General features: G+C 39.3%; 1 protein-coding gene across 1 annotated transcript in view; it reads right to left on the minus strand.

The window, feature by feature from the left end:
• Positions 1 to 4,651: 4,651 nt before the first annotated feature.
• The window catches only part of PLGRKT (plasminogen receptor with a C-terminal lysine), a 40,885-nt gene continuing 32,541 nt past the window's right edge, over positions 4,652 to 12,995 (minus strand). Inside the window, exons 3-5 of the mRNA XM_066254740.1 lie at positions 12,415 to 12,545; positions 11,739 to 11,848; positions 4,652 to 5,047 (exon numbers count right to left, since the gene is read on the minus strand). Coding sequence (XP_066110837.1) covers positions 4,926 to 5,047; positions 11,739 to 11,848; positions 12,415 to 12,545 — 363 coding nt within the window. The 3' untranslated portion in view covers positions 4,652 to 4,925. The remainder of the gene's footprint in view (positions 5,048 to 11,738; positions 11,849 to 12,414; positions 12,546 to 12,995) is intronic.

Raw genomic sequence — 12,995 nt, forward strand, 5'->3', positions numbered from 1 at the left:
CACGGACCAGTACTGGTCCGCGACCCGGGGGTTGGGGACCACTGCCTTAGACTATCCTCTTAAATTTTTTTTTCTTTTTGTTGTTTTGGTGGGGTGTTTTCTGCTACCTTGTCTTCCAAATCGCTGTTTTGACCCTCTGCTTTATCTAATCTACTGTTGATACCCTCTAATATATTCTTCATTACGGTCATTGTATTCTTCATTTCAGGCTGGGGTTTGTTTTATGGTTTCTATCTCTTTTTTAAAGTTCTCACTGAGTTTACCTACTCTTCCCCTAAGTTCACTAAGCACTTCTATAACTAGTATTTTGAACTCTGCATCTGGTAGATTGCTTGTCTCCTTTTTATTTAGTTCTTTTTCTTGAGTTTTGTCCTGTTCTTTCACTTGGAACATGTTTGTTTCCTCATTTTGGCTACCTTTCTGTGTTTGTTTCTTCCTATGTATTAGGCAGATCTGTTATGTCTCCTAGTCTTGGCAGAGTGGCCTGGTATAGTAGGTATCATGTGGCCCAGTGGTGGAGACTTCATGACCATCTTTCCTTGGTGCTCTAGGGGTATCCCATGTATGGTTTACGTGTGCCCTCCTATTGTAGTTTAACCTTGATTGCTGTTGGTAAATCAGTGGGAAGGATTGACCCTTAGGCTGATTGGCTGTGAGGACTGGCCTAGACTACAGCAGAACTGTTGTGCAGGGTTGACCACACAAAGTGAGATTTTCTTTAGTGTGGCTTTGGCGCCTTCCATATCCACTCTTTGGATGTGCCATTTGTGGAGGTGTTAAGGCGGTGCTCTAGTGTGGTCTGAAGCTGGCTACCAGGTGTTTGGTTCTGGGGACTCTTGGGAGGGACTTGGTGCAGGTCAAGGTCAGCTGCTGCCTGTGCCTGGCCAGAGCCACCTGTACCAGAGCCCCTGTTGCTTGGTTGCTTTGGCCTTGAAATCCTGCACTCTGCTCACTGGCATTCACAGAATAACTCACTGGAGTACTTTTTCCCCATCAGCATGAATACTCTTTAGAGAAATTATTTATATCCAAATTCTAAATAAAAGGACCTGGCTTATAAAATAAACACTATTAACATATAATTTAAAATAATTTTGTTTCAAAACCTGATGAATGTAAATGCTAAAATTCTCAATAAAATATTAGCAAACTGGATCCAGCAACACATTAAAAAGATCATATGCCATTACCCATGAGCTTATTTGAACTTTTCCTAAAACACTCAAGTAGGAAGTTGAAATCTCTTCTTGAATTGCTAAAAAGCAATTATTAAAGTCAGTAGCTGAACAAACTCCCCTTGCCTGCCTAGTTAGACTTTCAGGCTCTTTCAGAGGTGGCAGGCTTGCCCTTAGTCTCTGGTTCAGACAAGGAAACTAGATAGAAGGTTAGTCTAGTATCCTGTGTTTCTCATGGATATTGAATTCAGAGAAGTAACTATCTAGAGGCACAACTTGTATTCATACCCCAGGTATCTTTTTGTTATTGCTATTATGAAATAAGTAGCATTAATTGGACTCCTTTCAAAATTCTTAGTTCCTTGAAGATGAAACGAAAAGCATTCCGGAGGACAGTTCTTCTCTGGAGTATTTTAAGATGTGAAATTGTTGAGTATCTCAAAATCCATATTGAGTTTCTATTGGTACAGCAGAAAATTAATGGCATGTGAATGTTGGGAAGAGAAGGAAAAACAGTCAACTATATTTCTCAAAGCCCAATTTTATTATCCTGACATCCTAATAGATTTTCACAAACCTCCCTTACTATATTTCAATTGATCAAAATCCATTGATTTTCACATATCTTCAATGGCTGTTTTCTTACAGTTTTTTGTATCCTTATCAAGCTACAATCCAAAATTTCTAATCCTCCTTAGGACATGACTTCATGTAGACCCATTTTGAACTCTGTTCTCCTAACACCAAATGAATTGTCAAAACCAACTCAGACTCAGGGTATACCTGTCCCTCATGTCTGAGCAGAGTAGAAAACATCCACAGAGTGCTGATGACGACAGATGAAGTTCTCCAAGAGAAAAAATAAATAAACTGAGGTTAGCAATCATTTAATCCCATGACACTTGTGGACTGAGAAATTGTGAACCAGATGTCATCAAAACCTCAGACTCTGACACCACTGAGTATCAGTGGGATATAGATTTCCCTTTATCAGTGGTCATGGTAAATTTGTACTGCTCCAGCCACACTTCTTACTGCTATCCAAGTAGCCAGAATAACAAGTTAGCACAGCAAAATAAATGAACGTTTGAGGGGATCCCATGGATTACTTTGGTCCCTGGGTGGGGTGGGAGGCTCAGCTCCTCAAAGCAAGCCAGTAATAGAACCCTGGCAGCCATTCTCAGGCTGTTTATTATGAGAGGCATCTGAATCAGTTCAATCCCTTTATGAAGACTACTCTTCCTTGGATTTCTTTGTTTTCTAGGCCTTCTCATTCCCTCCCCCAACCTTCCTCTGCCTTTAGCCAGTCTGAGATTCCTGGTGCACTTATAGCCCAAGCAAGTACTGCTCTAGTCTTCATAATCCCCAACACTAACCCAAAGTTACCAGTAGGAAAATCAGTGGAGGTGCTAAATAGTCAGCCCTGAATATTAAACTACTTTCTACAAATTGGAGAGTTGGTAGTATGTAGGGCATTTCTGAAATCTGTACGCATGAACAAGGCCAAACTTAAGAGAGCATTTCAAATGCTCTCACAGAACAGACACACTCCAAGGCCAAGAGACACCACAATGCCTGAGTAACAGGGCTTATTTAATAATATTTTCCCAGCAAGTGTTCATTCCTTTCCCAGAAGAATGGAGCAGAAAAACTATCCAGGTTCTGGCTAGTGTTTCTAAAACAACATCACTTTTCAACATGCGTATATTAAAATTGTTGAAGTCCATAAAATATAGTATCAAGTTCAGACTGCCCGAATTCTGATTATCTTGGTTGTAGATTATTTTTGTAATCTGAGTCTGTTGTCTACCTATCCTCTTTGAATCCCACCTTTGGGACATTTTCTAAGGCTCTGAAATTGAGCATAGGTGATAGTTTTTAAAAATTATTTTTTATTTTGACTTTTTCACTTTCAGATTTTAGCAGCAGGTGGCATTGCAAAGAATTTTTTCTAGGACAATATAGTTTCAGTATTTGTCACTAAAACTGTTTTGAATAGATTTGAGGCACAGCTATAATTTTTTATAAAGTACTATATCATAAAGAACCCTTCAACATTACCCACAAACACAAACTAAGTTAGGGGAACATCATATAAACTTGATTTGTAATTTTAGTCCCTGTGGGATAGAGTGCAACCTCCTTGTGATATACCCAAGGAGTTGAGCTGTGCCTCCAGGCTTAATTCTTAACAAGTCTCCCAGGTAAGGACCCCTTGCCCCAGGTAAACCTAATTATAAGCAGCACATCCCTGGACTTGGCATGCATGGTCCTGCCTTTAATCATTCTCCTTTTTTCTGCCAAGGATGCACTTCTTCTTCACCTCCTGTCTTCATGGAGAACTTGAAACATCCTTCAAGACTTGGCCCAAGTTCTCTTCAACTATAGTTGTATCAAAGCCATATGTTAATATGTCATTAGCTGCTTGAGGTGCCAGCCATGTATCCTTGCTTGTTTCTCCCCTTCAGATTTCATCTCCTACTATTCTCCCTGGCCTTCTTTCTATTCTTTGGCAAATCTCAGAGCCTTTCCTCTGTCTCTTTCCTTTTCCTAGATCTCTTCCCTATCCCCATTCCTGCTCTTCAAGGGACTGGCTCATTCATCATTCATTTGAGTTCTGAGCTCAAATTTCACCTCTACAGAGAAGCAGTCCTTACTGTCCCAAATCTAAAGTTGTTCCCCCTACCAACATCCTTCCAATCATTTTCTTATCATCCTGTCTCTTTTCTACTGAAGCATTGTCACCATCAGAAATGACCTTTGTTTATGTCCATGTTTATGTGTTTCCCTCTCCAGTTCACCCCTCAGTAGAACCTGTTCCTTTGCCTGGGATGCAGTGGCCTTCTCTACTTAATCACTCATGTAATCCTAGCGCTTACAATAGTGCCTGACTAGAGCAAGTACTAATAAATATGTTTGGAATTGATGTATTATATGTAGTATTTGCAACTGTAGGAGTGGATATAAATTGAATTATTTTATGATACAGGTTTCCTGGTGAGTGGAAATAAAGGCTGCGCATCCTAATCAACCTTCCTTTCCCCTTCCCACCTCTCTCTCTGAGTCATTATTTGAATGATTTTGTCTTTTGTGTTTTACATCTGCCTTTCCATGTCAAGAATGCAGTAGCCCTAACTTTTTTTCTAGGGCTTTTAGAGTGTAAAAACTGGAGACAGTCTGTCTAGGTTCAAGTACCTATTCTGTCCACCTTGGGCAAGTAATTTAACCTCTCTGTGCCTCAGTTTCCAGATTCATAAAATGATGTCTACCTGATGAGATTGCTGGGATGATTACAACAATATATGCAAAACACTCAAAACGGTGTCTGGCCATGGTAAACACAATATACATGTTGGTCATTAATATTGGTTGTTTTTATCATGTGGAGACAGGAGGACACACAATTGACAAATCCAAATAAAATATGAATGTGATGAGGAAAGTGTTTGAGACAGAGAAATGAGAGCAGCAGGACATTTACTTTTAGAAATTCAAAACAATATAGTTTATTAATTTTACATTTAGAGATCTGTAATATACATATATAGGAAATCTGAAAGTTATTTAAAGTACTTCCTTTTTTGTTGAATGTTAGAAATTTTATCTTAAAATTGGTTAATAAAACTGATCTTGCATTTTAGTTTTAAAATAAAATCCATTATATCAAAATCTTGAGGATTTAAAAAATTGTGAAAACCACGATTCAAGTCAACAATTTTGTGTTTTAAGATTCAGTGGGTAAACATGGTATCATTTGTCTTTGAAGAATTTACTTTGTTCTCTTCTGGCTTCTTCAAGGCTTTCAAAAGTAATCATTCCTTTTGGCAGCTGTAACTTATTCTTTTCTGTTTCTAGTATGCTCTCGGCTTCACCTTGAATAAAATACAGACATATGCAAGGTAACAAAGGGGTATCAGCATTTTGTGAGAAAACATACTTACTATGTTCCAGTGACAAGTTGTAACACTGTGTGGAGGGATGCCCTCAAGTCTTACAGTTAAATATTTCACCCAGTGTCCTCAGGAGAAGTGACTTCCCAAAGGAAATAGAGTGATGAATTCTGAAGACTCACAAAAAGATAAATCAGATGCTCAGGATTGTATATGACTGAGACAACATTTTAAAATGTAGAAGAGAAAGCATATTGAGTAATTTTTTTCCCCTTGTAGGAAAGTCAGGATGCTAAGTATTAGTTATGTTTGGAGGGGTTTGAGGTAGTCCTCTTCCTGTTGTCTCTTAATATATCATAAGTGACATGAGAAAAATAACATTTACTAAAAATTCTTTGACCTGAAACTACTTGCAAATATCCAAAATGATATTAAATGTTCTTTAGTCTGTATACATACTCACACACACATCTACACATTTTTTTTTTTTCATTTTTCTGAAGCTGGAAACAGGGAGAGACAGTCAGACAGACTCCCGCATGCGCCCGACCGGGATCCACCCGGCACGCCCACCAGGGGCGACGTTCTGCCCACCAGGGGGCAATGCTCTGCCCATCCTGGGTGTCGCCATGTTGCGACCAGAGCCACTCTAGCGCCTGAGGCAGAGGCCACAGAGCCATCCCCAGCACCCGGGCCATCTTTGCTCCAATGGAGCCTTGGCTGCGGGAAGGGAAGAGAGAGACAGAGAGGAAAGCGTGGCGGAGGGGTGGAGAAGCAAATGGGCGCTTCTCCTGTGTGCCCTGGCCGGGAATCGAACCCGGGTCCTCCGCACACTAGGCCGATGCTCTACCGCTGAGCCAACGGGCCAGGGCCATCTACACATTTTTATAAACAACTCTTTCAGATAACAGTAATTTCTTGGACCCATTGACATTTGCCAACTTAATATTGAAGATTAATTAGAAAAATTAATAAAAATTATGTTATAATACACACTGACATTTTATAAACTCTGGGGTTGAAGGCAAATGTTTTATTTTCTTCTTCTTTTTTTTTAAATGAGAGGAGTGGAGATAGAAGGACAGACTCCCACATGTGCCCAGACTGAATCTACCTGGCAGCCATGCCTGGGGCTGATGCTCTAATCAGCTGAGCTATCCTCAGCGCCTGAGGCCAGTGCTTGAACCAGTCAAGCCACTGGCTGTGAGAGGGGAAGAGAGAGAGAGAAGGGGAAGAGGGAGGGGAAGAGAAGCAGATGGTCGCTTCTCATGTATGCTCTGACTGGGGATTGAACCCCGGGTGTCCGTACACTGGGCCAACACTCTATCCACTGATGGCCCAAATATTTTTAAATTCTCTTTTATCACACAATTAATTTATACTCCAAACCCAACAGGGCAGACTACAGTTTTCAAGTTATAACAGCATTTCAACTATCTGTAAACATTTCTTTCCTTAGTCTTAAAGAGTAAGTGAAGATCATTATAACATATATAATAAGGTAGGGCCATTGATGACAGACTAGATGTTTCCATGTGAGAATGTCTCGCATATACAAATCTCAGTATGTGTTTACAGAATGACTGATGATAAATTCAGTCAAACAGGGATTGTATATCTTGGGGTCATCACTAATTAACAGGACTAAATGTGATAACCTAAAGTCTCTAATACGATAAGTTTCCCCTTGGATTCTAAAGATGTATTTCTTTTTATAAGAAATTTTCACAACATGCCTTGAACATTTAAATCTTATATTGTGTAGCCTCTGATGGACCTGCAGTAAAAATACTTCCAAAATATACAATCAGAATGTTCTCAGAAAATAAACTTGCTCTCCATTAATAATATGTTGAAAGGAATACAGTTTAAAAGAGTTGATGTAGCCTGACCAGGCGGTGGCGCAGTGGATAGAGCGTAGGACTGGGATGCGGAAAGACCCAGGTTCGAGACCCCAAGGTCACCAGCTTGAGTGTGGGCTCATCTGGTTTAAGCAAAAAAGCTCACCAGCTTGGACCCAAGCTCGCTGGCTCGAGCAAGGGGTTACTTGGTCTGCTGAAGGCCCACAGTCAAGGCACATATGAGAAAACAATCAATGAACAACTAAGGTGTCACAACGCGCAACGAAAAACTGATGATTGATGCTTCTCATCTCTCTCTGTTTCTATCTGTCTGTCCTTGACTATCCCTCTCTCTGATCTCTCTCTGTCTCTGTAAAAAAAAAAAAAAAAAAAAAGAGTTGATGTACATTAATTCCACATAATTTTTGTAAGGTGCTGAGAATTCTAATGTCCATACAAAACAATGAGACATAGTTGAACTCAGATTAATGAATCCTTAAGCAGATGAGTAATGTAAAACAGCTGATTATTGAATTAAGTTTTTAACATTAGTAAATCAGTTGTGTACAATTGATTTCTAGCTTCAAATGGGATTATACTCCAAAAGTTAATTTGTAGATCAGTGTTTTAGTACTTAGAATACATCTTCCCATGGTAATATGCTGGAAATCAATTTCCAGGCACACAACAAAAAATTATTTAGCTGAACTATGATACCCATAATGCCTGACCAAAGAGGACACTTGAACATAGTATCTATGAGGAAAGATACTTTCATTTTCAAGTGGGAATTTTTAAGAACAAAGAATGCCAAAGAAGCCATTCCTGTCCCAGAAGGATAGTTTCTCATTAGCCTAGGATATTGATACCTTCCAAATTACCACCACTTCTCTGGGAGCTACAGTCACATGAGGATCACTGTGTACTCACTATCTCCCTACTCCAAAGTCTTTACCTCCCTCTTTCCCATAGCAACCTAGTCCCTAGAGCAGGGGTCCCCAAACTTTTTACACAGGGGGCCAGTTTACTGTCCCTCAGACCATTGGAGGGCCGGACTATAAAAAAAAAACAACTATGAACAAATCCCTATGCACACTTCACATATCTTATTTTAAAGTAAAAAAAAAAAAAAAAAAAAAAGGGAACAAATACAATATTTAAAATAAAGAAAAGTAAATTTAAATCAACAAACTGACCAGTATTTCAATGGGAACTATGGGCCTCCTTTTGCCTAATGAGATGGTCAATGTGCTCCTCTCACTGACCACCAATGAAAGAGGTGCCCCTTCCAGAAGTGCGGCAGGGGCCGGATATATGGCCTCAGGGGGCCACATGCGGCCCGCGGGCCGTAGTTTGGGGACCCCTGCCCTAGAGAGTTTCAAGGATGGGCCCATATCCCAGGAAAGAACAAGACAGCAAAAATGTAGGATTGGGAAAGTACTATTTTGAATATGCTCTGAGTTAAAGGCTTGTAAAGTGAGTACACAGTGATCCTCATGTGACTGTAGCTCCCAGAGAAGTGGTGGTAATTTGGAAGATATCAATATCCTAGGCTAATGAGAAACTATCTTTCTGGGACAGGAATGGCTTCTTTGGCAGCAGTGCTCTTGGTGAGGGCAGTAAGAGCCAGGGTTCTATGAGAGCAGCACAGTGCTGGCGAATATTTAACAACCAGCTCTCCAAGGGTGGGAGGGAATGTAAAAAGAATTATGTACATAAATTTATTATAAATCTTTTTTATATAAAATATATGTAGCACAAAATGTATAAATAATAAAATGTACAATACATTGTATCATAAATCACATATAGCAAATTGATTCTCACAGAATGTTTTCACGATTTTAACTGAACTCTTGTAGTCATAGCTAACCTATAGTAGCAGTTGATGAATGAGTATAATTCCAATATGAATGATAGTTGGTATTTTCATTTACATTAATGAATATGACAAAGATGAAACAATGACATATGTTGGAATTATATCCATTTGAGAAAAATGTGAACAACTTTGCTGAATAAGATAACAGTTTTTAAATATTGGGAGATCGATTCCCGGCCAGAGCACATAGGAGAAGCGCCCATTTGCTTCTCCACCCCCCCCTTCCTCTCTGTCTCTCTCTTCCCCTCCCGCAGCCGAAGCTCCATTGGAGCAAAGATGGCCCGGGCGCTGGGGATGGCTCCTTGGCCTCTGCCCCAGGCGCTAGAGTGGCTCTGGTCGCCACAGAGCGACGCCCAGGAGGGGCAGAGCATGCCCCCTGGTGGGCAGAGCGTCGCCCCTGGTGGACGTGCCGGGTGGATCCCGGTGGGGCGCATGCGGGAGTCTGTCTGACTGTCTCTACCCGTTTCCAGCTTCAGAAAAATACAATAAATAAATAAATAAATAAATAAATAAATAAATAAATAAATATTGGGAGAATATGTCCTCATTTTTTTTTTTTTTTTTGTATTTTTCTGAGCCTCTCGCATGCGCCCGACCGGGATCCACCCGGCACGTCCACCAGGGGCGATGCTCTGCCCACCAGGGGGGGATGCTCTGCCCCTTTGGGGCGTCGCTCTGCCGCGACCAGAGCCACTCTAGCGCCTGGGGCAGAGGCCAAGGAGCCATCCCCAGCGCCCGGGCCATCCTTGCTCCAATGGAGCCTTGGCTGCGGGAGGGGAAGAGAGAGACAGAGAGGAAGGAGGGGGGGGAGTGGAGAAGCAAATGGGTGCCCCTCCTATGTGCCCTGGCCGGGAATCGAACCTGGGTCCCCCACACGCCAGGCTGACGCTCTACCGCTGAGCCAACTGGCCAGAGCCTATGTCCTCATTTTTATGCTATTCACATTGAAATGGCTATGGACACAACACACTTTTAAGCATAATCTGCATTCTTAACATATCCTTTGTCACTATCTTAAGTCTAGACCAGGCTGGCCAACAGTTTTTGCACCTGGGCCAGATTAGAAAGAAAACTTTTTTCATGGGCCGGATGAAATATTAAAATTAAAAAATGTTAAATACAAAAATGATTCGTTTAAGTAAACAAAATTTTATTATGTAATTTGTTTATGAATAAATGTAAGTAATTTAGTACAACAAATTAACAAAAAAACTAATGTGACGTGTTGAGGCGCTTTGAATCACCTATTATTTTTTTAATATCTGGCTCTATACTTGTAGTAGCTATTCTTAACACAGCCTCCAAATCATTCAATCTTGATCTTGTTTTACTTTTATTTAGATTCATTAAAGAAAAAATGTTCACAAATGTAAGTTGAGCTGAAGATTACTAAATATTCCTTGGCAAGTTTTTTAAAATTTCCATATTTTCCATTATTCAATTGCTTATAAAAATTGCACAGATAAGTACAAAAGTTGTAAATCTTTATAATGGAATTTTTTAAAAAAATAAAGTATTGCAAATCCATTTGACCAATTATTGGAATTTAACCCTAGATTAGTCACATGCAGAATTCTTTTCCCACGTATCACTACCTTCTTAAATATCTCGATTTCCAATAATCAAAGACACTTCCGCTTCTGAGTGGCTGAGATTTTAACTTTCATTGTTGTACAATGGTTAGATATCGTAGTTTATGTATAACAATTTAAAAGTACCACTTATTTCATTTCCACAGTGCATCATGCGGAGAATATTAAAAATTTAATCGCAGGCTGCATAAACTGATTACGTGGGCCAGATCCGACCTGTGGGCCATATGTTGGCCATGCCTGGTCTAGAGACCATAGGTTAGCAAACTTTCTTAAAGGGCCAGGTAGTAAATTTTTTAGGCTTGTGAGGCCTTTAGTTTCTGTTGCAATAACTCTGCTCTATCATGGAAATGGGAAAACAGCCAAAGACAGTTCAGAAAGGAATAGGCATGACTGTTTTCCAATAAAACCTTATTTTCAAAAACAGGTAGCCCACCCATACGCCATAGTTTGCCAATCCCTGGTCTAAACAACCAAGAAAAAATTAAGTCAAGGCTTGAGTTAGCATTTGCAGATTTCCACTGTGTACAACTGCCACCACGATCAATTTCAGGGTACCAATGGGATGTCACTTAAGTCAGAGTTGTATGTGTATTTTATTGTATTTGTATATTGTATCTGCATTTCTACCATATAGATACAATAGATGTTCATATATATATATGTGTGTGTTCATATATATATATATATATATATATACTGCTTACAAAAATGAGGGGATATTTCAAAAATGAATATGAAGCAATAAAATATCCCCTATTTTTTATGAGTAGTGTAGTATAAATATACAAAGCTGAAAAGTGGCCTGACCAGGCGGTGGCACAGTGGATAGAGCATCGGACTGGGATGCAGAGGACCCAGGTTCGAGACCCCGAGGTCACCAGCTTGAGCACGGGCTCATCTGGTTTGAGCAAGGCTCACCAGCTTGAGCCCAAGGTCGCTGGCTCCAGCAAGGGGTTTCTCGGTCTGCTGAAGGCCCACGGTTAAAGCACATACGAGAAAGCAATCAATGAAAAACTGATGATTGATGCTTCCTCATCTCTCTGCATTCCTGTCTGTCCCTATCTATCCCTCTCTTTGTCTCTGTAAAAAAACAAACAAAAAAACAAACCGAAAGTGTAAATCATAGTATAATAAGTAGAAACTGATCATTTCTGAGTATATTTCACCATTGCTTTTAATATAATGCTTCTTTTTTGTAATTTATTTCATTGTAAGTTTATATAATTTAACTTTTAATAATTATACTTAACAAGGGAGAGAGTCTTGACAGAATCTTCTTACATCAAAGGATCATAAGGAGGGGATCTTTTAACAAGATAATGAATCAGAAATAGCTTAGGTTATCACACACTTACCTTTCATTCTTTGTAGAAGGGTTCCATAGCCCAAGTCATACTGATAGGTGAAGACGAAGCTTAATGGAATGACAGGGAAGAGAAAGGCTGGCTTCTTCCTTTTTATTGCTCTGGTTCAAGAACAAAGAAGAAGAATATCAAGAATTGACCTGTGAATACATATCTCTATACTTGATGAAAATAAAATTTACTTACTTTTTGAAAGAATGCCCTTCATTTTAAAAGTTACTTAATTCATTTGCATCTTCTTTGAAAATACGATTTCCTAACCCAGATTCTGCAGTTCTCCCAGGCAAGCAGGATCTGTGACTTGCTCATCTTTATTTGATGTTGAGGCTTAGATTACTCATTTTATAAATGGTTAAGTTTTGAGATCTACCCTTTAGAGATTGTGGAGATAAACTTGTAGAAGCCTTCTTTATCTTGGTGTCAAGTTAGTTCTCTAACATATAAACTGGAGAAAAGGACAGAAGAAGTCTAATAAAATAAAGTCAGAATTAACTATTGCTACCCTGTTTCTACAGAATTATCTCTGAGGACTAAGCTATCATGAGTTATCTTGTTTACATATATATTATTTGGACCAAAGTCCTATCTTGGCCAATTTAATATGATAATGACAAAGACAACATAAATAAATAATTTAAGAAAAATTTAAAGTAAATAATAAACATACCCAGCTGTTAAAGAGATGGCAGCAATGCCAAAAAATGTTCCAAAATATTTGAGGAATTCCCGAGACCAAGCAATCTGTATGGCCATTTGTCTTTCTCTCATTTCATTCTGCATCATTAGCTGCCTTTCCAGCTGAGGACAAAGTAAAAGAGAAAGTGTGGTTACTCATCTTTTGCATCTGAGCAGAGTTAATAATCTGCTTTTCCAGTGGATTTTTACTCTTCAGTTGCTTTGATTCATCTTTTTTTTTTAATTCTCAATAGACTTTTATTAAAAAGTCTCTCTGGACAGCTATCCCCAGCTGTTACTTTGACAGTAAAATCTTCATGGAATATAGGCAAAATAGATATATTCTTTTTCTGTGCCCTGAGGTATTGAACACATGTGATCTGAAGCTTTGATCTAAGCCTAATATATGTATTCAGCTTATTATATCACTTGTGAGGAAAGATCTATGTGCCTGTAAATGCAGATACATCTAATTGCCCTTTATTACAACTTAAACTGATATAATTTTGCCTTCCAAATCCATCCAACTCCAAACTGAAATTCCTTTGGAGTATCAGGTTCCTATCACACCAT

This window comes from Saccopteryx bilineata, chromosome 2 (genome assembly GCF_036850765.1).
Source record: "Saccopteryx bilineata isolate mSacBil1 chromosome 2, mSacBil1_pri_phased_curated, whole genome shotgun sequence".
In the NCBI taxonomy this organism is placed as follows: domain Eukaryota; kingdom Metazoa; phylum Chordata; class Mammalia; order Chiroptera; family Emballonuridae; genus Saccopteryx; species Saccopteryx bilineata.